At 44.2% G+C, this 27,177-nt stretch overlaps 1 protein-coding gene across 1 annotated transcript in view; it reads right to left on the reverse strand.

The window, feature by feature from the left end:
• VPS53 (VPS53 subunit of GARP complex) overlaps positions 1-27,177 on the reverse strand; it is a 127,145-nt gene that overhangs the window by 78,394 nt on the left and 21,574 nt on the right. The window contains exons 5-8 of the mRNA XM_061175126.1: positions 18,642-18,728; positions 15,223-15,338; positions 13,436-13,555; positions 2,283-2,361 (exon numbers count right to left, since the gene is read on the reverse strand). Coding sequence (XP_061031109.1) covers positions 2,283-2,361; positions 13,436-13,555; positions 15,223-15,338; positions 18,642-18,728 — 402 coding nt within the window. The remainder of the gene's footprint in view (positions 1-2,282; positions 2,362-13,435; positions 13,556-15,222; positions 15,339-18,641; positions 18,729-27,177) is intronic.

Below are 27,177 nucleotides of genomic sequence, written 5' to 3' on the forward strand. Positions count from 1 at the left end.
CCCTAAAAATCAGAATGATACCAGTCTCACTCCACACACGCCAATCTCCCCTGATTCTAACCTTGGATTCCTGTTCTTAAGGTGCTCTATTTGTGCCAGTGTGCTGGCATTTAAAACCTAAATCCAGGTTCTAAACCACCAGCCTTGTCCCACTGATAGTCAACCACGCAGACAGGCAGCCAAAGGTAAAATATTATGATACTGGCCCCTTGACCTGAAGAAAAAACAGTAGAAGTAACTATCAAGGGGCTGTACTGATACATCGTGGTGGGAAGGCCTTTGTATTACTGAAGGCAATTCAGTCTCGCGGAACCTTTCTTTATAGTAACTCACTGAATGAACATGGCTGGCTGAGTGGGCTATAGTGAAAAGAACACTTGGCATCTGCTCTTGGCTTGGCTAAATAGCCACATAGCTTTGGCACAATTATTGACACTCATCTGAAATATAAGTGAAAAAAAATAATGGACTTGAACTAGGTGATGATTAAGGGTCTTCCAAATCTTTATGACTTTTTTTTTTTGTCAATTCTGCCCAATTTATCCACCTCAACTGAAGTTCAAGAGTTTCCTAAGCGTTACCGAAGCTGCCCGAGAGCTAAATTGTTAAAATTCTGACTTGCTCCACGCTGAGTGGCTGTTCCGTCATTCACTGCGCACCCTGACTGCTCAGCTCTGGCTTCTAGATGAAAAGGTTTGATCTGACAGAGAAGTCACGAAAGCCAAAACCTATGGGCTCATGGGTTCAGATTTTTTCATTTAAAAAGGACCTAATAGGTAACCCTTGGGTAATTTTTAAAAAAAAAAATATTGATTTCCATTTGTGAAACAGTAATAATAACACAAGGCCTTTAAGAGAAGTCAATAGTCATTCAGAAGGAAAAAAGAAAACTCTTAAAAAAAAGTCACCCAGACAGAGAAAAGTGAAGCAAGTTGTTAAAGAAAACCATTTTTCACCTCATCTGCCTCGTGGGGTCTGAGAAAAAGATATAATGTAGGTCAACATTATTTTTTTCTAAATGATAAAGCTGGGTTTCATCCACATTTTTCTGAAACTTCTTAAAACCAGGGTGAACAGCAGAGTATAGTAGAGCAGACCCTGAACTAAGAAGAGGCTAGTGTTTGTAATTTGTGAATACCTTACAACCCCTTTCTACAGGACAGCTTTCCAATATCCACTCCCTGCAGTTACAGCAAGTGAATAAGGAAGATGAAGTCCACAAAGGAACGTGCTTTACACATAAATTACCTGATTGCTAGAAGTCAGCCAGAATCTATGACATTAAAATCAGAGGCAGGTTTCCTGTAGAAGGTAATCTACAAAGCTGGGGCTGCTACCCCCACCTACTTCCTAAGTTTCTTTTATGAGGCGCAAAGAAAAACGATTAAGATATTTCCAGTTATTGAATTATAGAGCAGATCCAGGAAACGTTCCTTGGCTCGGTGAATGAACATATATCGCCCCCCATCTCCACCCACCAAGTGCTGCTTGCCGGCGTGTGCTTTGGGTCACTTCTGCGCTGCACAGTTCTTTCTCCTGAAATAGCTCAAATAATAGAGGGGGAAAAAAGCTTCTGAGGGTTCTTCTCTCCCCAACACATGCAAAGCATTAAGATTATGTCTGCTACAATTTGCAGGATGGAGCTGAAGGCAGTTACCCCGGCAGTTACCCCGGCACGGTGACGGCCAAGTGAGGCAAAGCTTGTTACATGAGAAGTGTAACCAATAGCTCACAAGTGAAATACCGTGGGCTTTGCAGACACAACACAAACAGCTATGCTACCAGTGAGAGCTAAAGGGATTAATCCCAAAGAACAGGATCATTAAAAGCCAGCCTCCTAACTGTGTCACTCCGAGAGTTACATAAGCCTGGGGACGTTCCTCCCAGTTGTCTCTTCACCAAACTGAAACCAAAAAGTTATGTAACGATCCTAAAAAACGCTGCGGCTTGAAAAACAATTTTATTATTATTATTTTTTTAAAACATAGCCATGAGAAAAAGAAGGAATTTACCGGGCAGACATCTTGGGTTTGACACACATTAAATTAAACTGAAACAAATCCTCACTTTTTGATGCTGGGAGGACACAGATGGGGAATCAATGTTGCTTTAGGATATTTAAAATCAAGGATGGTCTCATTACCCCGAACCTCTAGCAAACAGACTTTATGGCTGCTGGCAAACGTTTCTGGAATGGTAAATGAACAATAGCTACAGTGAGTGTGCATCAGGCTCAAATGGTGATAATATCCAAAGACTGAACGGAAAATGCAAAACAATACCTTGGTACCCTGGGAAGGAAATGCTTCTTCGAAATCGGCCAGGATTTGCTGTCCTAACTCGGTCTGGGCAGCCTTCACTCTGTAGGGAAAAGAGAACATATCATTGCCTGGTATAAATTTCCAAATGTCCGTAAGTAATTATGCACAGATCCGTAGAGGTTAGAACTGTTGAAGTCTTTAGGGATCATCCAGGAAGGGGGGAGGGGTGGCTAGATAAGAGAGGTCACACATTAGTTAGCAGCAGGTTTATGACCAGGACTCAGGCATCGGATTCATTCTCACTACGGATTTTCCACATCCCAAAGTTCTCCTAGGCCACCTCTCACCCGTTGTGAGGTAGTATATGTTAATCTTTACAAAATGTCATTAGGGGGTAGTTATGCTGCAGGAAAATGTTATATAATAATGCCCAAATCACATATAAATCCATTTCGGGTTACTGGTATAACTACTCTCCAGCTCCATGGAGTATAGGATGGGAGGAGGGCTCCACAGTGCTTCAGAGTCGCTGTTTTTTCAACCCGCAAACTAATATCAGGATCCCAAGTTTTAACAAGAGAACAAAAAGGATGTTTTCTAAAGTAAAAAAGATCCAAATGATAAAATGAACTGCTAATTGAGGGTGAAGGCCACTGAATGAAGATTTAAGTTCTCTCAGAAGACTGTGAAGATGAAAACTGAGTTATACTGAACATGAGTTAGAACAGGGAAGTCGGTCCTGAACACGGTGGTTTGTATGGAAGCGAGGAGCTCAAGAAATATTTGTCAGCTGAGAGGAAAGAGGAGAAAGGAGAAGCAGCTGGGAGGGAAAGGAGCTACGGGTCAGCCTCCTGCGAGGAGCTTGCCCTCCACCAGCCATCCTCAGAGCTGGACGGCCCTGAGCCTGAGGCAAATATTTTATCTCTGCTAAAAGCACCATAAAATAACGTTCTTCCTTTTTTGGTCTCCACCCTGTTACTTTGGAATTAACTTTATGAAGTTTCTAGAAATAGCGAACAGCTCAAAACCACAATTTCTTTGGCTACTAGGCAGTGCCTGGCGATGTACTCAGATTTTTTTTTTTTTAATGAGGGGATAGTCAGGACCCAAAACAGTTTGGTTTTTCTATGGCATAGTTATAATTATGCCTTATTCCAAATACTTTCCAGGGTTTTTCCACTATCTTCAAAACTTTTAAAACCACTCTTGTAGGTGGGTTTGCAGCCTCTTTAGTCACTTTCCGAGGGGGTTAGAAATGACAGAGATAAGGCTATCACCGGAGGAGCCCCCAAGGCAGAATCAGGGCCATCCATCTACAGTTGCCCAGTGGACCACAGGAAACATTCCTTGAGTGTGAGCTCTGACAGGACAGAAGAGAACATGCTTTTGTTAAACTGTTGCCTCCAAGGTCTTATGACTCCACATAACGGGCCAGGCAGACAGACTGCCCTGGTGCCAGGTCACAAGACGGAGCTTCCAGAGCCTCAGGCCCCTCTGTTCCTCCTCTCCCCTTGGCAGCACACAGAGACCACAGGTTCCCTCCTAAGCCACAGGATCATTCCTGGAGGGGGAGCTCCAGCCCCGCCAGGGACAGTCACAGTCTTATTCTCAGGGCTCCTGAGCACTTCAGTGATAAAGATGGTCCCGGCTCTGCCTCTGTCACCCTACCCAGCCCACCATCCCCTAACTCCATATTCTTAACCAGATTTGAAACTGGGGTGCCTGAGGTAACATGGATGGACCTAGAGATGACCACACTAAGTGAAGTAAGTCAGGAGGAGAAAGACAAATACCATATGCTAACACATATAAGTGGAATCTAAAATATGACATAAGAACTTATCTATGAAACAGAAACAGACTCACAGACATAGAGAACAGACTTCTGGTTGCCAAGGGGGAGGAGGGGTGGGGGAGGGATGGATTGGGAGTTTGGGATTAGCAGATGCAAACTATTATATTGGGTAAGTTTGTCCACATTTTTCCGTAAGATCTTATGAACTTTTTGGCCAACCCAATATATAGACTGGATAAACAACAAGGTCCTACTGTATAGCACACAGAACTATACTCAATATCCTGTGATAAACCATAATGGAAAAGAATATGAAAAAGAATGTAGGGCTTCCCTGGTGGCGCAGTGGTTGAGAGTCTGCCTGCCAATGCAGGGGACACGGGTTCGAGCCCTGGTCTGGGAAGATCCCACATGCCGCGGAGCAACTGGGCCCGTGAGCCACAACTACTGAGCCTGCGCGTCTGGAGCCTGTGCTCCGCAACAAAAGAGGCCGCGACAGTGAGAGGCCCGCGCACCGTGATGAAGAGTGGCCCCCGCTCGCCGCAACTAGAGAAAGCCCTCGCACAGAAACGGAGACCCAATACAGCCAAAAAAAAAAAAAAAAAAAAGAATGTATATACATGTATAACTGAATCACTTTACTGTACAGCAAAAATTAACACAACATTGTAAATCAACTACACTTCAATAAAATCCATTAAAAAAACAAAAAGAAATTGGGGTGCCTGAAAAGACAACCAAAGCCTATGATAAATACAGAAGTACCAGGCTGTGATTTGCAGACCCCCTTGCCTTCTTCTTCAATCCATTCCCAAGGTCACCTCTTGAGATAGTCTAGACTTAGCTGTGCCACTGGTGAGCTACGTGTAATCCTAATTAAGCCACTTCCCCTATGTGGGCCACGACTAAGAATGGTTGTGAAATAAGAGGGTGGGGATGGAGGCCTGGACTAGATGCCTTTCAGTATCCGCTCCAATACTGACTATTCTACCACACCCATCGTACAGCGCTAGCTGGCAATGGCATCCGTCTTTACAGGTGACTGGAAGTCGGATGTTTAATTAATGTTGGAGCAGAATAATAAGCTTTTGCACATAAATGTTTCCAAGCATAGCTCCTGAAGTATCTACCAGTGACTCAGATGAGAGAGAAACCATTTCCCTTACTGACAATAATGATGGTATCTATAAACCCAAACCATGATCCGTGCACTTTCAGGGTAAGATGTGAAGAGCAGTCTTTACAATCAGTTGCCTGAGCAGGATCCTAGAAAGACGTCAACATACTTAAAAGAACACAGCTTCGGTCTCACTCCTTCATACCCCTTCCTCTTCCAAAGATGAAAAGTAAGTTCCTACTGTGAAGAGATGGAGCAACAGACTCTGTTAGTGGAGCATATATGTGAGTTCAGCTACCAAGACTTCCTAGTCATCGTTACGAAAATCAACCTACCACTACTAGAGAAGAGGGGAAATAACAATTCCTCCTGGCATCCAAATAAGCTCGGCCTGGTTGGGTGGTGACAACTCAGTGTTGACCACTCTTAGGAGATGAAAGATTCCCTGTGCTGCCCGGAAATGAAGGTGAACCAACTGCCTCCTAGCATCCTCCACGCCATGTGACCAAGGGTTGTTCAAGGGCGCCATTCCCTAAATGTGCTATCAGATTTCATAAGGGGTGGCAGCAGAGGGACAGCAAACTATGAAAACCACTTAGACATTTATGGATAAAATAACCCTGATGCTTCCAATACCTTGTGAATGACAGTCCTAAAGAAAAGACCCTCAAGGATTCGCAATAAACTGACCTCCCAAAATACAGAGTCTGTACCAGACAGAATGGTTAGTCAGTCAGATTAGTCAGACGCTCCATCTCCAAACAGACAGAATCTCAACCCAGAATCTCAGAGTGACTCAGTGGGATGCTTTGAGATCATCAAGTACAACCCTTACACTTTCTTTTGAAACTTAAGTTCTTTCTGTCATAGTCACACAGCTAGCCAGGCCTTTTCTTTCTTTTTTTCAAATTTTATTGAAGTATAGTTGATTAGCCAGCCCTTTTCATTCTCCACTTTAGTTTCTTTGATCACTAAGCCATGTGATTCCCTCAATCTGCCAAGTACCTGTCATGTATAAGAGGTCAGAAATAGCCCTGAAAAATATGTTTCAGTTCAAAGGTTTCATGGGTTTCAAGGAATGCAAGAATCTTCCATTCTTCCTCAGGAAATACTGACTGATTACTAGACACATTTGCTTTCATGGATATTCTTAAGCCAGAGGATCTGAAATGTAAAGATGACATTAAAGAAAAAAAATCTTTCCTTCAACGCTACATTAACATTTAAGCATTTTCCAGAAGGGTAGATGGAAGAAACAGCTATATTCAAATCAAAGCCTATGAACTTCATATTTCAAATGTACAGGCAAAGATTTCAGAACACAACCCTTTGTATGACTTCCACAGTTTACAGACAGCAAGCTATTAAGTTAGAGAAGCTGAAGCAGCGTGCAGGATGTTAACTCTCCTGCCTTCTCCCCTCCCCCCAAACAAACAAGCTATTTCTATCATTTCCAGATGGTTCTACCATCACTATGTAAACATAAGGGAGGAATATTCACCAGAAATGATGCTAAAAATAAGAAGTCTGGACTTTCCTCAAACTTTTAGTACCTCTTGAAAAAGAACTGTAGTCAGACACTGGAAACGAGAGATTCCTTCCCTTCCGTTATTTTTCGTGTTACTTAATAGTATATATTCTCTATTAATCAACACATTTTTTTTTTTTTTTAACAAATAGAAGTTGTGAAATGAACTAAAAGAAAAGTAAATCCTCCTGTGTTTGCAGCAACCCTACATGATAATAAATGGCTGGAGCACCAAACTATACTGATAGAATGTTATCTTTTTCTATTTTTAAGGGGAGTGTTATTACAGCAGTGATCACAAAGTTCCTTCAAATTTATAAAACCACTTCTTTGAAAAAAATGTTAAAAGGCAAGGAATCCTAAAAGAGTGCATTCTCTTGTTTGTCCCTATGGTGCTTTTTTATAACTAAAATTCAGTTCTGCCACATTCCTGCCATTCAACAATGCCCATCTCACGCAACCAATGGGTAACCTACTCTTCCCCACATCTCCTTGACCTCATGGTCACTGTCATGGTATGGTCTTCATCTTTTCTAATCCAGAACATAGCCCCAACCTCCAGTCTCTTGTACCTATAACCCACAAGAGTTTTACAAAATACAAATGAGACCATGCCTTTCCCCGCTTAAAATCTTTTATTGTCCACAAGATGAAGAACGGATTCTTTAGCGAGGCATATAAAATCTGACCCTGCCTACCTAGACAGACTTTTACCTTCCACTGCCTCCCCAAGTACCTCGATGTTCTCTCTCTCTCCTATTTTTCCCCCCTCTCTCTTCTTGTCTTGGTGGTAAGATCCTACCCATTCTTTTAAGATCACATTAAAATTGAATTCTTCTATGACCCCTATCCTTGGCCCCTGAAGGGTCAGTCTATCAATTCCCTGCTGTGCCTGTACATACACTATATCCATCCTATACTGAAATTTTCTATTAGTGTCTCTCATAAAAATGGTGAGCGCTTTGAGGGCAGAGAGTATGTGTTTCTTATCTTTGTGCCCTCAGTCCCCCAGCACAGGGCCTGGGATACAAAAGTGTGTGGTAAGTATCTATTAGGTGAGTGAAGAGAAGAACAAGTGAACGGGAAAAAAGATCAACTCTGGATTATCAGGAGGGTAAGGAGAGGTGATGCTGCCTCTCCTCCCTCCCCCCCATCCACTGAGAGCGAGTCTGCCTTCTCCATCCAAGCTTCCTTCTTTCCTGCAGCTCACAAAGCCCCGTTTGTCTGCTCTCCTGGCTGCTTCACATCCCCAGTGTGACATGGCGATCAGCCAGCTCTGAGTGTGAAGGGTTTAGGAAGGATAAGGGAAAGGGTGGTGATTTCCCGAGTATTCCGCCAAGCTCTGTTCCGACATTCCTTAACAGTTCCTTGGCATTTCACCTCTAAGATGGCACCCTGAGCACGCAGTGCAACCCCTCCCCTTCCTGTCCCAGAAACTCAGAAATAATGAAAAGATTTTAATAAGAATCCAGAACTGGGCAAGAAAAGGGGTGGTAGACCAGAAACTCTGGTAGGAGAGGATTGAAGAAGGAAACCCCTGCCTAAAATGGCTTCTCAAAGATGAAGGACATGAGGGGAGTGGATACCAGAGCAGGAGGGGGGCCCTGGGGAACCGCTGGAGGGATACGTTGTGGTCCTGCAAGAGAAGCAACGAAGCCAGTGCCCAGGTCTCACCCCTGTCTTGAACGTTCAGGTCAGGAATGGGTGTGGGTCTGAGAAGCCCAGCAGGGACCAGAGCGCTGACAACATCCAGGCAGATCAGGGAGCCCTCGGGCCCAGAAGATAAGCCACCAGCATATCCCACCTGGCAGTTCCCCCAGCTCCAGCTCCACCTCACCTGAGAAGCACAGTCTGTGGCACACGTAGCCGAGCGGCACATCCCGCCTCCCCCTCATGAGCAGGTGACAGTAAAAGAGCATCCCTGATCAGAATGACAGAGAATCTCACAGCCAAAACTGAGCGATCAGCTAGAAATCACCAAATATTGGAAGAGTGCAAACACCAAGAAAGAGAGTCATCGTGCTCAACAAACCGAAGACCTGACATCAGAGGACAGAGAAATGGAACAGGTGACTCAGAACTTTAAAACACATATAGTTTATACTCCCTGAGAGACTTAAGAGGATACTATGCCCATGAAAAAAGAATCAACTAGATACCCTGAAGATTAAAGTTGGATTGTTGACATAAAAACTCAACAGCTGGATGAAATAACAGGATGGGCAAGATTGAAGAATAAATTAAAACAGGAGGGTTGAGTTGAGGAATTCAGCTTAACACAACAAAAAGACACAAGGTATTTAAAAAAATTAAGAAACAAGGCAGCAGATCTAGAAGTTCCAATATTCATGTACTAGGGATTCCACAAAGAGAGAACACAGAGAACAAAGCATAAAAACTACTTGAAGAAATAAAGGAGAACAATTTCTTGGAATTTAAGAAACTCATGAGTCTTCAGATTAAGAATACAATTAAGGGGGCTTCCCTGTGGCGCAGTGGTTAAGAATCCGCCTGCCAATGCAGGGGACACGGGTTTGATCCCTGGTCCATGAAGATCCCACATGCCGCGGAGCAACTAAGCCCGTGTGTCACAACTACTGAGCCTGTGCTCCAGAGCCCGCGAGCCACAACTACTGAACCCGTGTGCCACAACTACTGAGCTGGCATGCCACAACTACTGAAGCCCACGTACTAGAGCCCGTGCTCCGCAACAAGAGAAGCCACCACAGTGAGAAGCCTGCGCACCACAATGAAGAGTAGCCCCTGCTTGCCACAGCTAGAGAAAGCCCGCGTGCGGAAACGAAGACCCAACACAGCAAAAAATAAATAAATAAATAAAGATACAATATTAAAAAAGAAAAGAATACAATTAAGTACAGAGCAACATGAATGAAAAGAGACCTATGTCCTAGTAAAATTCCTGATTCTCCCACCCCCAAATCTCAAATGCTTCCAGAACAAAATAAATAGATTATCTTATAAAGGAATAAGAATGAGATGGACTTCAGATTTTTAATAGGCACCAGACGATAGATTTGCTTAGTCTACACTACAACAGCCACAAGGTGGAAGCAACCCAAGTGTCCATCAACAGATGAATGGACAAACAAAATATAGTCTATATGTACAATAAAATATCCAGCCTTAAAAAGGAATGAAATTCTGATAAATGATACGACACGGATGAACCTGAAAACGTGCTAAATGAAATAAGCCAGACACAAAAGGACAAATAGTGTATGATTCCACGTATATGAGGTACCCAGAATAAGCAAATTCATAGAGAGAAAATAGAACACAGGTTACCAGAGGCAGGGAAGAGGAGGCAATGAGTGTTATTATTTAATGCATACAAAGTTTCTGTCTCGGGTAATAAAAAAGTTTTGGAAATAGAGTGGTAATGGTTGTACGATACTGTGAATTTATTGATACTTAATGCTACGAAATTGTACACTAAAAAATTATTAAAATGCTGGAGAGGGTGTGGAGAAAAGGGAACACTCTTGCACTGTTGGTGGGAATGTAAACTGATACAGCCACTATGGAGAACAGTATGGAGGTTCCTTAAAAAACTAAAAATAGAATTACCATACGACCCAGCAATCCCACTACTGGGCATATACCCTGAGAAAAACATAATTCAGAAAGAGTCATGTACCAAAATATTCATTGCAGCTCTGTTTACAATAGCCAGGACATGGAAGCAACCTAGGTGTCCATCATCGGATGAATGGATAAAGAAGATGTGGCACATATATACAATGGAATATTACTCAGCCATAAAAAGAAACGAAATGGAGGTATTTGTAATGAGGTGGATGGAGTTAGAGTCTGCCATACAGAGTGAAGTAAGTCAGAAAGAGAAAAAGAAATACAGTATGCTAACACATATATATGGAATCTAAGGAAAAAAAAAAAAAAAAAGGTCATGAAGAACCTAGTGGCAAGACGGGAATAAAGACACAGACCTACTAGAGAATGGACTTGAGGATATGGGGAGGGGGAGGGGTGAGATGTGACAGGGTGAGAGAGTGTCATGGACATATATACACTACCAAATGTAAAATAGATAGCTAGTGGGAAGCAGCTGCATAGCACAGGGAGATCAGCTCGGTGCTTTGTGACCACCTAGAGGGGTGGGATAGGGAGGGTGGGAGGGAGGGAGATGCAAGAGGGAAGAGACATGGGAACATATGTATATGTACAACTGATTCACTTTGTTATAAAGCAGAAAGTAACACACCACTGTAAAGCAATTATACTTCAATAAAGATGTTTAAAAAAAATTATTAAAATGGTAAATTTTATGTAACGTATATTTCAACACAATTTTTAAAAAGGAAAAAAAATAAGTAGGCAACATGAATAGACCAATTACCATTGAAGAAACTGAAAGAACAAAGATCTGCCTTGAAAACAGGTGACACACCTAGATGGTTTTGCAGGCAAGATCTGCCAGATCTGACAAAGGATTAGTATCCAGCATACATACAGAACTCCTACAAATCAATAAGGAAGGGATAACTAACTCAGTAGACAAACAGACAAAGGATATAAACTGGCATTTCACAGAGGAAATGCAAATGGCCTATAATGAAGTGAAAAGAAACTAATCTCACTAGTTAACAGAGAAATGAAAATGAAAGGAACTAGGTACCATTTTTCACCCATCAGATAAATGAAAAGGAAAACTGACAATATCAAGTGTTGTTGAGGATATGGGGAAATGGATGCTCACACACTATGCAGATGGTACTATAAATAAATAAAGCCTCTTTGGAGGGCAAAGGGGCAGCAGTTATTAAAATTTTAAATGCACGTGACCTATCACCCAGAATCTATCCTAGAGAAATACTTGCAGATGTGCAAAAGGGAGTATATTTTTACAATTAGAAGCAAACAGCCTAGTGATATGAAAATGGTTAAACAATCTGTGGTATGTTATACTACAGAATTCTATGCATCTGTTAAAAAGAATGAGATAAGTTTGTATACACTGATGTGGAAAAACCTCTAGAATACACTGCTAAGCTAAGAGAAAGTTTCAGAATGAAGCATACACTATGAGATCATTTAAAACAAAACAAAGCAAAATAAACCCACAATCTAAAACTATAGATTTATTTAAATGCACAGAAAAAAATCTGGAGGATAAGCATTAAATTGATAATAGTAACTACTTCTATGGGTAGCACTGGGGTGTGAGGTATAGTTAAAGAGGACTTAAGTTTCATCTGTATGTTGACTTTTTTCTAATAAAGAAAATGTATATGTGTATTACTTACATAATTAGAAATAAAATAACTTAGAAAACAAGAGGCCTGCAGCCATCAGGCCTCATGAGAAAGCAGAGTTGAAAATGATGGCTCCTGCTGAGTACCGGCCCCTTCGTTTCCTCTTTGTTGCCAAAAAAAGGTTGGGATCCATCAATTTTGACTGTCTCGTGGTATTTTCCCTGCTGCTACTTCTAACAGAAAAGGCATTAAATTCCCCACCCCTTATCTTCCTTCAGATCCTCATCTTCCTTCTCTTTAAGCATCTGCCTTTCTTTCTACTGGCTCTGAATCTGGGATTACAACTCAACAGAATAGGAAGTAAAGAACAAATTTAAAGAGGCTAAGTCATCATTTTGTCACATCTGAAGTTCAAGGGCAGACTGTACTTGCAAAGACTACCACAGCGATCTCTCATCCCATGTGCTCTTCGTTTTTTATTATTATTTTTTAATAATACTTAAAAAAAAAATTTATTTATTTATTTTTGGCTGCATTGTGTCTTCGTTGCTGCAGGCTTTCTCTAGTTGCAGTGAGCGGAGGCTACTCTTCGTTGCAGTGCGTGGGCTTCTCATTGCGGTGGCTTCTCTCGTTGCAGAGCGCAGGCTTCAGCAGTTGTGGCTCGTGGGCTCTAGAGCGCAGGCTCAGTAGTCGTGGCGCACGGGCTTAGTTGCTCCACAGCATGTGGGATCTTCCCGGACCAGGGATCGAACCCATGTCCCCTGCACGGGCAGGCGGATTCTTAACCACTGCGCCACCAGGGAAGTCCCCCACGTGCTCTTTATACCAATGGGACTTTGACACTCCTCCCGTTGGGGGTGGCGGAGGCTATATCCCTTCCTCTTGAATCCTGACAGGCTTGTGACTACAGAAACGACTCTCTGTGACTTCTAAGACCTGGTTCTCTTGGCACGCTCATTCATGGCCCCAGCACCACCTCACCATGAGGAAGCCCAAGCAGCCCAGGGAGGACAACCCAGCTGAGCTCGCAGCTGACAGCAAGCACCAATCTGCCACCCATGAGATTAAACCAACGGATCCTCCAGTCCCCTGTGGAGCCGCCCCAGCTGACGCTGCACGGAGCAGAGATGAGCTGGCCCTGCTGGGCCAGGCCACATTACACGAGCGAAATAACTGTTGCCATCAGCCACGAAGTCCTGGGTTTTGTTGGTTTGTTACAAGGAAGCAGACAACCGGAACAGTTTCCCTCACGAACGTGGGCTTGGTTCACTCCAGTGAACTAGGCCAGCAACTATCTAACACAGGTAGTGTTAGAAGACATGGTAAGGAGGTGGTGAGGGAACATAGAGGGGACGTCTGCAACAGAGTCAGATCAGGTGACCTCTGAGGCTCCTTCCCACAGTGAGATTGTACAATGAACATCCTGAGCTGAGTGCTTAAGCACTTCCCAGCACCACCTTTTCTTAAAAGGGAGGATCGTTTTCTCCAATGACATTTTACCTTTCAGAAAGCTGCCGGATCTGTGGAATTCCCATATATTTGTGGAAGTGCTCCAGAACATTCATTACACCCTGAAGAAGATTAGCAACTTCTCCATACTGCCTTCTCCTGGTCATGGCTCTGCAAGGAAATAGGAAGTTGAGGACTCCAGAAAAACACTAAGGACACAAGATACAGATATGGACCAACCTACTCTGTGCTCTAAAATAGACATCAACTCAACTTAATTAGCATTTCCTGAGCACTGAATATATATGGTGCTGTGCACTGGGGGAGAAAAAAAATAAGACCGGGTCCAAATCCTTAAGGGGACATGAGTTAGTAAGGGAGAGCGACAAGGACACATCTAAGTAGTACCAAGTAGGATGAATGGAGCTCTAAACAGAAGTCCAAGTTATGTGCTCTGGGACGTACAAAACAATGTGTGAGTGATGGAGTCTCCCTGGGTGGGGGAAGGGGAATCTGGGAAGACTACAGATTTAGGATTTGGGATTTGGGATTTGGGTTGGGTATTATGGATTAGTTGGCTTTTGACAGAGAGCAGGGGTCGGGATGTTATTATTTGAGGGTTACGGCATTTGAGCAAACCAAACACATCTCAGGATACAACAAACAGCATGTATATGCACTTACATGTTAACTCAAATCTGTAGACTTTAAGCCAATGTTAAGCAACTCTGTGTATGTTTAGGTATGTTTAGTTTCCGTGCTGCTCAGGTTAATGAAGCGTAAATAAAAGGATGCTGATAAAATCAACAGTTACACACAGCAAGGAAGGAACAAACTATTAGATCTAAAATTTTCATTACGATTGGGTTTTTTAATTAAACGTATTATTTATGACTTCCTTTACAAGGCATTTAAAAAGACAGGATCAAGTTCAAGCCAAGGAGTTACGTTGCTACCACTGCCTGGTCTGCTGGAAAGCACTGAGCACCTGGGGAAAGGGACAAGGACACGGGCCTGCTGAACTCTTGGATCACTGCTCGCAGGAGAACAGGCCAGGGTTCACTGAAGACCATGCAATGTCTGGGAGAGACCAGGAAGGAGTCTGTTCCCTATTCGCCCCAACTTTGGATACTGTGTCTAAATTCCTATGGAGGTGCTCTTTCTCTATCCACACATGAGATTACACTGAGGCTGGGACAGGGGCAATTCTCATGAGACAGACCACAAAAGTGAACAGGAATATCAGAATCTTCTAGGAAAGGAGGCCTTTGGGCTGCTTCGTTGTGGTCAATAACCAACTCTTCCTTTTAATACTGTTTCTCATGCTCTCATGTACCATTCCCTATAGTTCCCCTATAAGCCAAACAGAAAGCTTCTGCCTTTGAACAAGTGGGTGGAAAAAAAAAGAAAAAAGTGGGTACAAGGATCTGTTTCCATAAGGCATGTTCAACGACAGTGCAACTGAGCCCAACACAAGCAGGAAAACTTGCCAATGCGCAGGCTGGGGGCGTGATTGCAGCCCTACACTGCCTCGTCAGCCTCCGTGGTAGAGATCTACCACACGGAAATGACCTGTGCTCTTGAAGTCATTCTCCATATGCTTTTTGGGCCCCTTCAGACTCCCCTGCCCCTCATCTCAAAGTCTCGGGTGTCTGTTACACGTTGAGCACCCGAGGGCACAAAGCCAAAGTGGTGACTAAACATCTGAGACTGCTTTGCAGGAAGTGGGCCAGGATGATGAGACTCTCCTGGCTGAGAAGTAAATAAACCTATGGTGCCATCTCCTCTGTGACACATTTATTTCCCGTGGACCCGAAAGGGACCGCTGACGTGCTTACTCAAGGGAATCAACGCCGCCCGCCAGCATGTGCAGGTGGTTCAGTGTCGTGATCGAAGTGGTCAGGTGGCGTTTGGCGTGATCTAACTGCTTGATGTCGCGGGTGATTTCCTTCACCTAAACAGTGAAAAACCACAGGAGAAAAAGGAGGGGGGTTAAGACAGACGTCAACCGGTCTGCAAGTGGCCTCGGGAGACAATAATGCAAACGAAATAGGGACAAACATGCCTCGCGTTAGCCCTTGGAGAAAACACAGGTGTCCTCCCAATACATACTCAAAATAATTTCCTATCAGCCCGTTTACATCTAATTTGGCATTTCTTCAGCAGACTTTACCCAGGGTTACAAAATCCTCAGTTGTGAGAATGAAATGAACTTTATTCTTTACCCCAAGTAAAGTGGAGTGAGCCACACAGTAATTGAGCATGGAGCACACGGTGTCCAGGAGCCAAGGACGGCGGATCTCCTCCTGAACAAGGTCAGGGAAGTATCCCTTCTGGCACCGGGGTTTCTAGGTTCGGTACAAAATGGATAGCATAGTATGAGTCAGTTAATTCTATTGAGATGGGCTTTATTCGTGGATCTAGGGTTTATTATCCGGTCTCCAGAAGATTTCTCCTCAAATCTCAAGAAGACTGAAATGTAACCCCCGCAAAGTAAGCTTAACATGACATCATTAAGAGCAGAGTCTTCAGGGAGACAGATGGCAATCAGGGGAGTAAAATTCCAACAGTGTTCATCCAGCAGGTCCAAGAGAAAGAAACTCTGTAGCTGGGAACGTAAGTATATTTCAGTCACTAGAAAAGTACATTCAGTAGTGAGGTGGGAACAATTCTCCACCTTTACTAACCCTAGGCGGACCCTTCCACTAAACTGCCTGAGTCCATGCTGAACAAGAAACTTTCTGAAGAGCAATTTGGTTCCCCAGGTTCTATGACACCCGGAGGGAAGGGAGCGCCCTGGATACCAGGCACAAACATCCTAGTTACTGGAAACATAGGTCTCCCATTAAAAGTGAAAAAGGCCAGTAGTGAGTTAAATTCACATGACCTGATTTTTTAGAGTTTGATCATCCTGGGTAGAGTTATGAAGTAAAGGTCACGACCTGTACAGCTCAGATCCACACCCACAAACCTGCAAGGCTGACCTGGATCCTAGCAGAAAAAGCCTCTTTCACGGCGACTTGGCCCATCAAGCCTGCTCTCTCTGTGACCCTCAGGCCACCAAAATGTCTCTATTTCTATCGTGGGGGTTTAGGGAAGAGGTGAAGAACCTACCACACCTTTACCAAATAACTGAGTTTGGGGGGAAAGACGATCAAGAATGATATAATAAACTAGATATAGGAGTTCGGCCTTATAATCTAATCACCCTTCCAACTCTGAAAGAAATCATCATTCTCTTTCCCACCAAAAAAAAAAATCCCTGTACCTCTTCCTGGGTTTCTTAGCTCCAGCACTAGCATCAGGGGTCTTGAACTACTGTTGTAAAAGTCAGCGTCATCTACCACTCTTCTCGTTCCTGCAGGTCCTGCATCATTAGTCAGTCATTAAATCCTGAACATTCTTCCTCTGCCTCATCTCAAGAATCTGTTCTGCTCCTCCTCCAGGCCCTCGCTGCTTTGCCCCGGAGCTCACTGGTCCCTTCACTCTCAGTGTTCCCCATCTCTCCCCATCACACACCCTGTGCTTCTCTAGACAAACCCAACTTCTTGTTATTCCCCAAATAAAGCCCTTAATCGCAGCTCACGCAAGGGGTGCTCAGGCCAAAGTCACACGAGACCGGTTCGCAAAACAGAACGCTGGTCGTTAATTTACCTTAACTGTTACCCCTGGGCAGCCAAAAAAGGACAGAACAGGACATGGCAGGTTTGGGAGTCAGACAGTTCTCGGGTTGAATCTCGGCTCTTCCACTCACCGACTCGGTGTCCTAGACCAAGCGGCTTAGCCTCACTGAGTCTCAGTTTCCTCACTGATAAAATGGTCAATCATAAAAATAAAAATGAGAGTAAAACCGAGTTCATAAGGCTGTTGTGAGGGCAAAGTTAGATCACTTGTATAAAGGAACGGGCACAGTGCTCGGCACAATGGAAGAGCTCCACAAATATCCTCTTCTTCCCTTTAGCAAACCGCTGTCTGGGGAAGCAGACTGCCTTTTTTTTTTTTGGCCACACCACACGGCTTATGGGATCTTAGTTCCCCGACCAGGGATCAAACCCACGCCCCCTGCATTGGAAGTGCAGAGTCCTAACCACTGGACCGCCAGGGAAGTCCCAGACTGCTTTAAAATAGAACATCTAATGGCGTTAGGAGCGGTCTACTCAGACTGTTACTGCATCCCCCCTTGGCTTGAAGAGGGAGCGTGGTCCAGACTAGCAGATCAGAATCCTAAGTGCTCACCGAATCTCCACAATTCTGTGATGTACACACAAATATTACCTCCACTTCACAGAGAGGCAACTGAGGTACAGAGGGGGTAAGTAACTTGATTAAGGCCCCCAGGGAGGAAGGAGAGAGGGTGGATCTGAAGGCAGGCGGTCTGACGTCAGAGGCCATGCTGCTCACTAATGGTATCCAACTGTCCCCTCTCCCACCCCACCGCCCCATGCCCTCCGCTGAAGCCAGGACCGCCCCCACCGCCTTCCACAGCCTGTCCAGTCTTGCCAAATGGCCACTGAAGAGAACTGAAGGGTCCATGGGAGTGTGACCTCGCATCTGTTCTTGAGTAGATTATAATAAGATGTAGGCAGAGAAGTCTGGGAGGGTTTAGGAGTTTTTATAACCAAAACGAGTAGGGGGAAAAAATGACATTAATAATAGCTTTCATTCATTAAGCAACTAACCCCAGCCCAGTACTATGCTCTGTGCTCTTCATACGTTTAATTCTTACAACATCCCTTTGAGGTAGTTATTATTCTTATTAAGAGTGGAAGAAACTGGCAGGCCCCTCGGTCGGCGGAGGCCTCTGAGCACATCACCCGAGGGCAGCACTGCGTAGAGGGGGAGCTTAATCAAGCCCCTCAGCACGTATCACAGGCAGGATGAGGCCCACCTCCCAGATCCAGGTCCAGTTTTCAAGCAATGCCAAGTTACATGTCATACATCTGAACTGAGAAACACGTGATATAAACAACTGCTAGAGACAGGAATCCAAAATGACTAGGAAACTATTTTGGGGAAAGGAGAAGAAGAGAACTTTCCCTGTTTAAAAACAGGGCTGCAAATACAGGGCAGCAGAGATAGTGAGTCACTACATGTCTAGCGGCACCTCCTGAATGGATGTCGTCCCAGGGCCAGCATTGGAGACGTGGGTGCTGTGGTTGGCAGGAAGAGGGAGAACAAGTCTATTAACTAGTATGACTGGACGAGAAGCCAACTTCCTCTTCTGGCGCAAAAATGCCAGGAAGAAACCGAAACTCACCATTTGCTCTGATTTTTCTGCTTTGTCCTTGATATCTTTGATTTTTCCAAAGAGTTGCTGAATCGCTTTCTGGGCCTCTTCAAGTGCCTAGAATAAGAGGAATAAATGAAAAACAAGGCAGCACCAGTCCCTACACTGTGATCAAGTGCAGCCTCAGAAGAAAATGCCTAAAGCTCTCTTGCTTCGTTGCACTCGCATTGACAATTTTACCAGACCTGAGACCCAAGCAGCAGAGGCAGAGGGAGTCCAGCATTTGGATACAGGCAAATAAACACTCAGAGTTCCTGCCAAGTTGCATCATAAAGTTTTAATTTAAAAACTAAACTATTTCTCTCTATATCAGTGATTACTACACATACTGATGACAACAAATAAGACATGCACATCTGTGTGTATGTGTGTATGTGTGTGTGTGCACGTATGCAGTAACCTTCAAAAGCCTGAAGAGAGACACAGGTGGCTCAAAGTTGGGGGTAGGGGAAGCTCTGGGTTTTGAGAGTTCCAGAAGATGGTGCCTTCAAAAAAAAAAAAACAATCACAGCTGTGCACGGGGACTCCAAAACCGTGGGCAAACCTTAAAGACATCTGTAACTACCCCACTTGGAAACCAATGAAATGAAGTTAGAAAGGAATACTTACACCTAACGGTGAGCTAAATGTTTCCACTGAAATAAAAACCAACAAAGATGGATGCCACCCATTAGAAGCATTACAACCCACAGTGGTAATTGTGTGAGTCTGGGAAGCAGTATTAGGGGAGGGAGAGGGCACTCAGCCGCACACGTGAAGAACACACGTACTGGTGAAAGAGGCAGCGGCCAAAGAAGAACTCCCACTTCATTTCATTGCACGCACTTTATTTTGGATTTAAGAGTGGCCTGGGGACTTCCCTGGCGGTCCAGTGGTTAAGACTTCGCCTTCCAATGCAGGGGATGTGGGTTCGATCCCTGGTCAGGGCACTAAGATCCCACATGCCTCGCGGCCAAAAAACCAAAAACATAAAACAGAAGCAATAGTGTAACAAATTCAATAAAGACTTTAAAAATGGTCCACATCAAAAAAATAATAAATAAAAAAAAAAAAAAAAAAAAAAAGAGTGGCCTGTCCTAACATGGCTTCCCGAGCCCTTTGTAAACGTAATGCCAAGGCCAGCATCGCCCTAGAGCTGTGTGTGGCCATCTGTGCCTGCAGGCGGGAAACAGCCGGCCTCCCTGAGGACACCCTGACAGAGGAAAGACAGCAAAGCTGCGACGTGGGGAGAAAGTCAAAAGCCCTGACAGAGTTATTTGAACCTCCGCCTTCAGCAGAACCCAGCAGAAGAGCTACCTCTAGACTGTGAACTAACACGTTTTCTTTATGGCTGAAAAACATCCTCAAAAAGCAAACTTAAGTCTGCTTCCGCTGCAGGAAGTTCCTTCCTTGTTGGAAGGAGGGATTGTATCTCCCTGTCTTGCCCAGGTTTCCGGGAGGCCCACTTCTCCTGATGCCGGGACTCCTTCCTTCCCCTGCAGCTCCTCGCCCTGCGTGTGGCTCAGTCCCAGACAGAGCGCTCTTCTGACCTTCTTCATCTCTGGGATCTGCAGGGGTTTCACGCCTGGGGACAAGGATGCCGAGCTGCTGCGTGTGACTACGTTACGGCTTCCTCTGCCCGTTTGTTGCCAAGTCTGTGGTGATGCTAGTCGAATAAACAGCGGCTCACACCACCTCCTGGGACAGGCAGGGAGTGGGCGTTTGCTCTGCTGGGTCGCTTCACTTATATCTACCAAGGCTGGGGAGCAAAGAAGCTTTTATACTTGTCATTTCTGCCGCCCGGACAGAGGTATTTTAACCATCAGAAGGTTTGGTCTTAGAACAACAGTTGGCATTGCTATCAGAGACCAAAATCCGTAACTCGGGAAGTTTTACCTGAAGAGTAGTAACCAATCAAAAGGGGCGATGGAATGGAATTGGGTCTCACTGGCAGCCCCTCTCAAACCCATTCCCTCCCAAGAGGGTGCCTCACCCAGCAACTGCTTCCTCTCTGCTTCCTACCATCCTGCCTTCCTCACTCCCAGATTCAGCACCCCCAAAACAGTTGTGGTGCAGTGAGAAATCCCGCCACTTTCCAGCCGGAAGGCAGGAGTTTGAGGCCTGTCTCTGCTGTCACATACCAGCAGGACAACCTCTCTGGGGATCAGTTTCCTCGTCTGCAAAGTGGTGACGATGCCACCTACTTCAGGTGTTGTTGGGAAGACTCAATGACATAATAGGTGTTGAAAGCTACACAGATATTAGGTCTATTTCCAGGGCTTTTGACCAGCCTGGGCAAATGCATGTTTGCACCTAGGGATACATACATATATATCAAGTGGAGATATCAAGATGGACATATGAGTCTGGAGCTTGGAAGAGAGAAACTGAAATTCAGAAGTCATCAGCTCATAGATGATACTTAAGTCTGTAGGACTAAAAATCACCTAGGAAGAGAGTACAGACAGAAGAGAAGAGAAGAGAAGAGAAGATGGCCCAGGGCTGAGCCCTTGGACACTCCAATGTTCAGCAGTCTAGGAGAAAAAAAGGAGGGAGGAAAGATGCAAGAGAAAAACCACCAGTGACAGGAGAGAAAATCAGGGACTATGGTGTCACAGAAGCCAAACAAAAGTGTTGGAAGGAAGAGGAAAAGAGTGATTATGTCTTACATTGTTGAAAATTCACATAAGATTAGGACAGAGGATGACCACCAAACTGGACACCAGGGAAGTCGTTGACGACCTTGACAAGAGTGATTCCAGTGGAGACAGTGCGTGTGAGAGCAGGGGCCAGCAAATGATGGCCTCGGGGCCAAGACCAGTGTACCACCTGTCTCTGTAAACAACGACAGCTTGGATCACACCAATCCCATTCGTTTAGGAATTGTCTGTGGCCACTTGCTCCACACGACAGCAGGGATGGGTAGTTGTCAGAGACCAGATGGCATATAAAATCTAAACTACTTACTACCTGGTCCTTAATAGAAAATGCTTGCTGACTCCTGGTATAGACTATTTTTTCAAGAAGCTTTTATTGTGAGAAGACAAGAGAGTAAACAAGAAGAGGAGAAACTGATTGGGGGGTGGGGGGTGGGTAATGGGACAATTACAGAAGAGAAGGACTTTTTTATAATGTTCTTGAATTGTTTACTGTTTAAGTACCAGCTCTCTAACAGGGCTGTAAGTATCCTTTAGAGTGTGGCCCAAGGATATGAATGGCACTCTTAGATCCCCTACGGTTCAGGCAATTGCCCATTCTGGTGGCCAGAATGACAGGCCCAGCTGATAATTACTGTCTCAGTATAATTACCACTAGCTCCTTCTCACTCCAAAAGTGACTCTGATGATAAATCGTATGATCACCTCAACTACAGCATCTAACCAAAGCTGGAGCACAGCTGGAACTCGACAACTATTTGCCAACAGATTAAAAACATCGTGGGGCGCTTCTCAGAAGAGTAGCAGTGCTGAGGGTACTGTTCTGGATGAGGCAGGCCGACACCCATGGCTTTCCCTAACTCCAGGCACAACGGTAAGCAGTGGTTCAAAAACACAGCATCACACTTTCTGCAACTGTTATCTATTTGGCTAATGTGGAATCTAATGCTCCTGATGCTGCCAGGGGTGAGTAAATTCTAACCCCCCGGAACCTTCTAAAAAATGTTGCCTCATGGCACGGAAAAGCACTACAGAGGCCCTTGCCGGCAACTGCTCAACTTCTGGGGCACAGCTTACATGAAATTCTGTGATCTTGTTGGCCATGTCATGGTATAAGGATGTGCTGATGGGACTGTAGCCATCATCTTCTGGCCAAACACTCTAAGACATATGACATTCTGCTAAGAAAGGCAAAAAGGGCCAGTTCTATACTTAGATCTCAGGGCTGAAGAAGTTTCCACGATCCTTTCTCAGCGAAAGGGTTTCTATCCCTATTTTTCTCTTACTCTCCATCTGGCATCCTACCAGAACTGTCTCTGCTCAAGGTACCACTTTTTTCTTTCAGCAAACAAGTAAGACTCACACAATCTTACATTTCACAGTCTTAAAGAAAGACAAACTGTCTGCCAGATTTTTTTTTCAAGCTGGAATACTTTCACTTGTTATAACAATGCACTGAAGTCGAGGAAATTTAATATAATTCACTTTCCAGAGTCAAAAAGGTTCTTCTGAAGCATTCATTCCGTCAGCAAGTCCATTCTCAACACACACCCTAATATTTGATATCTAATGTTTAATAATCAATTACACAGGAGGAGTGTTTTGTAATTGGAAAAATCATAAGACCTACAAAAGGTTAAGATTTTATTTTTAAGTAACACTAAAATACTTTTATACCTAGCTAATCAGAAAATGTGCTGAAAGAAAGATTCTGGCACTGTCCCTAGACACTCTTTAAAATAAAATGTGGCTACTTTTCCATTCCAGGCTGTACGTGGATTAAAAACAGAACTAATCACCCAAAACTGTCTGCTTTCAACCCACCCTTACTGGAGTTTCTGAATTGAGCACTGGAGCATGGCTGCAGCCTGCATGGGAGGGTGCTATTAGGAGGCAGTGACTGTGGTCGTCTTCTTCACTAACTCAAATCCTGCAATCAGAGGATGCAAGGCGACCCACCGAGCTGACCCAGAAGACTCAGCAGAACCAATTATGCTATCTCTGTATTTTTGTGCATCATTAACTGTAACCGTTATTCTTAATTTTCCTTGCCTCCTGAAGTAGACTCTGAACAGGCTACCAAAGCCACACTAGGTCACGTGCGCAGAAGATAAGCAGCATGGAACCTCGCACAGACCCCACTGCTTTCTTCTTCTTTCATCTCTTTTTTCTCCCCAGAACTGTGTCGGCCACCTGTGTAGATAGAGCGGATCCCAGCCAATGGAAATGCCTTGAGAAATTAACATCCCCTCTGGCTCCTAGATGCATCTAACTTTGCAGTTTGCTCTATGAGAGAATTATATTGCCTTTATCCTGTGAGTCCACGGGCAGCCTTTAAGAGATTTAAAACTGAGATCCCATTTGCTGCCACTACAGGAAGGAGGAAGAGGCTGCTCATTTTCAGAAGAACTAATATAGCATTCTGTTCTTTGAAAAAAAATTAGGTGCTAATATTCAAGGTTACTGGGAAGAAAATGATATTTTCCCACTTATCCTGCTATCATTTCTGTGGTCCGACTTTACATCTGTCTGCCGGTTCCCTTCCTATTATTTGGAAAAACAATGCACTGTTTTAGTAAAAAGCAGGGGTTTTTTGAACCAGCAGACTGGGATTCGAATGCCGGCCTTGCCACTTACTGCGTGATCTCTGGTAAGCCATTGAACCTCTAGGAGGCACAGACTCATTTCTAGAACAGGGACAACAGTCCCAACCCAGAGACTTGTTGTTAGGAAAACAGGGCTTAGCAGCAAACACCTTGGGTGCTGTTTACTCAGTACTGCCTTCCTCCCGGGAGTCTTCTTCTCACTGTGTTCTAAGTTGCTGTCCCAGAGGCAGACCAGGCCTAAGTTGGGCCACTTGGAGCTTTCCTGTGATTTTTCAGAACGAATTGGGAAACAAAGTTTCTCTCTCTCTCTGGTGGTGGCATCCCCACGATGTGAAATTAGGTTAGACAGTAGCTGGTCTCCAGGTAGAGACAATGAAGCCGACACCCGGACAGAGACACAGACAGAAAGATCCAGAGCTGTATTCCAGTGCCGCCTTCTGCTGTTTGAGAAGCCCAGCAGAGAAACTACTCTTTCACAGACTGACTGTTCAAAACAAGACACAAGAGGCTTCCAAATAATCCCCCTTTTGCCTAAGCCAGTTTGAGCTGGGATTTTGTCTTCTGCAGTCGAGAGAATCCTGACGGAGGACGCAGCTCATAAAAGCGGTTCATTAAATGATAATTATTAATATTATTCCCAGATCTCCCAGATAGAGTGTGACATTTCAGATGAGACTGCCCCTCTAAGAACCAAAGGTTGTTGACCCGTATTTTAGCTTTGCAAGTAGGCTGGTTAAGTTCAATATCTGCAGGCACACACACAAGAGTGGCTCATGGATCGGAGGGTGGTCTCCTTGAACCATGTTGTAAAGGAGCCATTCTCCAGGGGAAAAAAAAGTTTCAATCTTTTGTTCGCCCCGTCAACAAAAAGTGAGTGCCTACTATATGTACTAAGCTAGATACGGAGAGAAAAAGATCGCAGATGGGGACATGTCTTTAAAGAGCTTGTGAGGGATGCGTAAGAAACAGAAATAACTAGAAGATGAGAACGACAGAAAGAAGTATGAATGCCAGGATCATTTGGAAAGCAAAGGACTCTGCAAAAATGTTGCTGAGGGCGACCACATCTGATGAGCCCTAAACAAAGTGCCCTGTGACATCCACTAAAGGCAGACACCTACGGGTAAGTAGTCTCTATTTATGGAATGTCCCTTCTTTTGACACTACTGGCTAGCCTGGCACCACTGAGAGCTGTTGCTATGGAAACAAGGCATCCCCGGCTAGAGCAGAGGTGCTTTAAGAACTCTCAGCAATAAAAACAATGCAGCCCATTCCCCACAATGGTGCCAAATAGGAGCAGAGGCTCCAGGAATCTCACCGCCATGGACGGCTGCATGTGCACAGCATCACGCTTCTCTGTGTCCTTGAACACACTAGGTACCTTCCAGGCCTGGCAGCCCCGGTCAAACGCCAGACGGGCACCCATCAGAGGCAAAGCATTGGTGCTAACATTAATTCCTCCATAGCCCATTCAGAAACCTTGAGTATAAAGGGGCTTTATTTAAAGCATAGATTTCAAGTTTGTGAACCAAAAGAATGTAAAGGGCAAAAGGAGTAATTTTCACCTTATTTGTTAAAATGCTCTGTTCCACCTGTTACTTTAATTTACGATTTCTGCAAACCACATCCATTGAAAATGTGAACCAAAGAGTTCATTTTTATTGTTTTTAGGAAACAAGCCAGAAATTAAAATTGTAAGACAGGGCTGGGACACAAATTCAGCAGTACCCAAACAAGACTGAATATTTAGATTTTAAAGTTCTGCTTATATCTGTTATCGCCCATAACTTAGAATCTGTTCCTCCTGAAATAGCGGGGAGTGGGGAATGCACTCATGCACAGCCTCCTTTGATGAAATGTAACCCCTGAGGATGAGCGTATTTAAAGCAACAACTCCAAATGGAGCTGGAGAAGGAAAAATTCAAGCAAGAGTCTCAGTTGCTTTGCTGAATAAAAGGCACAGAAATGCAATACTGTAGAAAATGGGGGCACATTTAAAGGAACAATCTGCCTGAGTTTAACAAAGGACTATTTCCCACAAATAGCTAGGACTTCCCAGTTGCCAAGTGAAATTCAAATCCCCCATTGTAGTCACTCAGTAACTCTCATCTATATTATGGGTTTTCATTCAGGGCTTCATTTGGGGTTGACTTCTGGATGTTCCTTCAGCTGCTTTTTAGAGACACCTTCTGTACCAAAGCCCTTTAGGCTATGGCCCGCCTTGGGGTTTCATCTGGATGACTTTCTCTTCCTGTTTCACTTCCCTTCAGGATTGGGTCCCATGTGTTCAGGACCACAGGTGTGCGGTGAATGCTCAGTTCTCTCCTTCCCTCCTGGAGTTCCTCTCTTGGTCCAGTTTCTTCTTCAGGCTGAGAGGGGCCCAGCTGGTTAAGGAGGCCATAGTCACTGTCACAGTTTGGATCCCCTTGTGAACCAGTTAACTTTTCAGGTTCTGCAGTGGAAAAACAGTAGCTCCCAAATCTGCTTTTAAAGTTTGTCCCTGTTTAAAAAGAGAATTTGGTATACACAGGGATGGCCAGATCATAAAATCTGGACCTGTGATTAGCTCACCCAGTGTAATTTGGGGCAAGTCACAGAACCTGTGTGAGCCTGTTCCTACAGCTGTAAAATTGGGAGAATAACATCTATGTGGCCTAATTCACATCTTTGTGAGGATGAAGTAAAGTAATCGATGCAATAATGTTTTGCAGAATGTAAGATAAACATGTTTATTTGCTTTTTTGGTTTTGTTTTGTTTTTTGGGGGGTTTTTTTTGGCTGCACCTCGCGGCTCGTGGGATCTTATTTCCCCGACCAGGGATCAAACACGGGCCCTGGAAGTGAAAGCGCTGAGTGCTAACCACTGGACCACCAGGGCATTCCCCAAGATAAACATATTTATATTGTAATAAAACATAAGCACTATATATTAAGACAAACAAATCAAAATGTACCTTCTGCCTAAGCAACTCAAAATGTGTCTTTGCTTATAGTGAATCAATCAAGAATGACACATTAGTCTTCCAGCAGTACCTTCTTCATTCTAGAGATCTGGGTAACTACAGGGCTGACAAGTGTACTGGAACTTGACCACAAGATGCTAATCCAGAAACCAAAATCTCCAAATATCAGAATCTCCAAGTATTTGATGGAAAAAAAAAAAAGTATAGCACTTGGCTTAGCATAAATGATATTATCATATGAATAATAGTTGGCTGTCTGTCCCTACTGTTCTCATGTGACTGAGAACAAGAAAAGTTCAGAA

The sequence above is a fragment of the Eubalaena glacialis genome, chromosome 19 (genome assembly GCF_028564815.1).
Source record: "Eubalaena glacialis isolate mEubGla1 chromosome 19, mEubGla1.1.hap2.+ XY, whole genome shotgun sequence".
Taxonomy (NCBI): Eukaryota; Metazoa; Chordata; class Mammalia; order Artiodactyla; family Balaenidae; genus Eubalaena; species Eubalaena glacialis.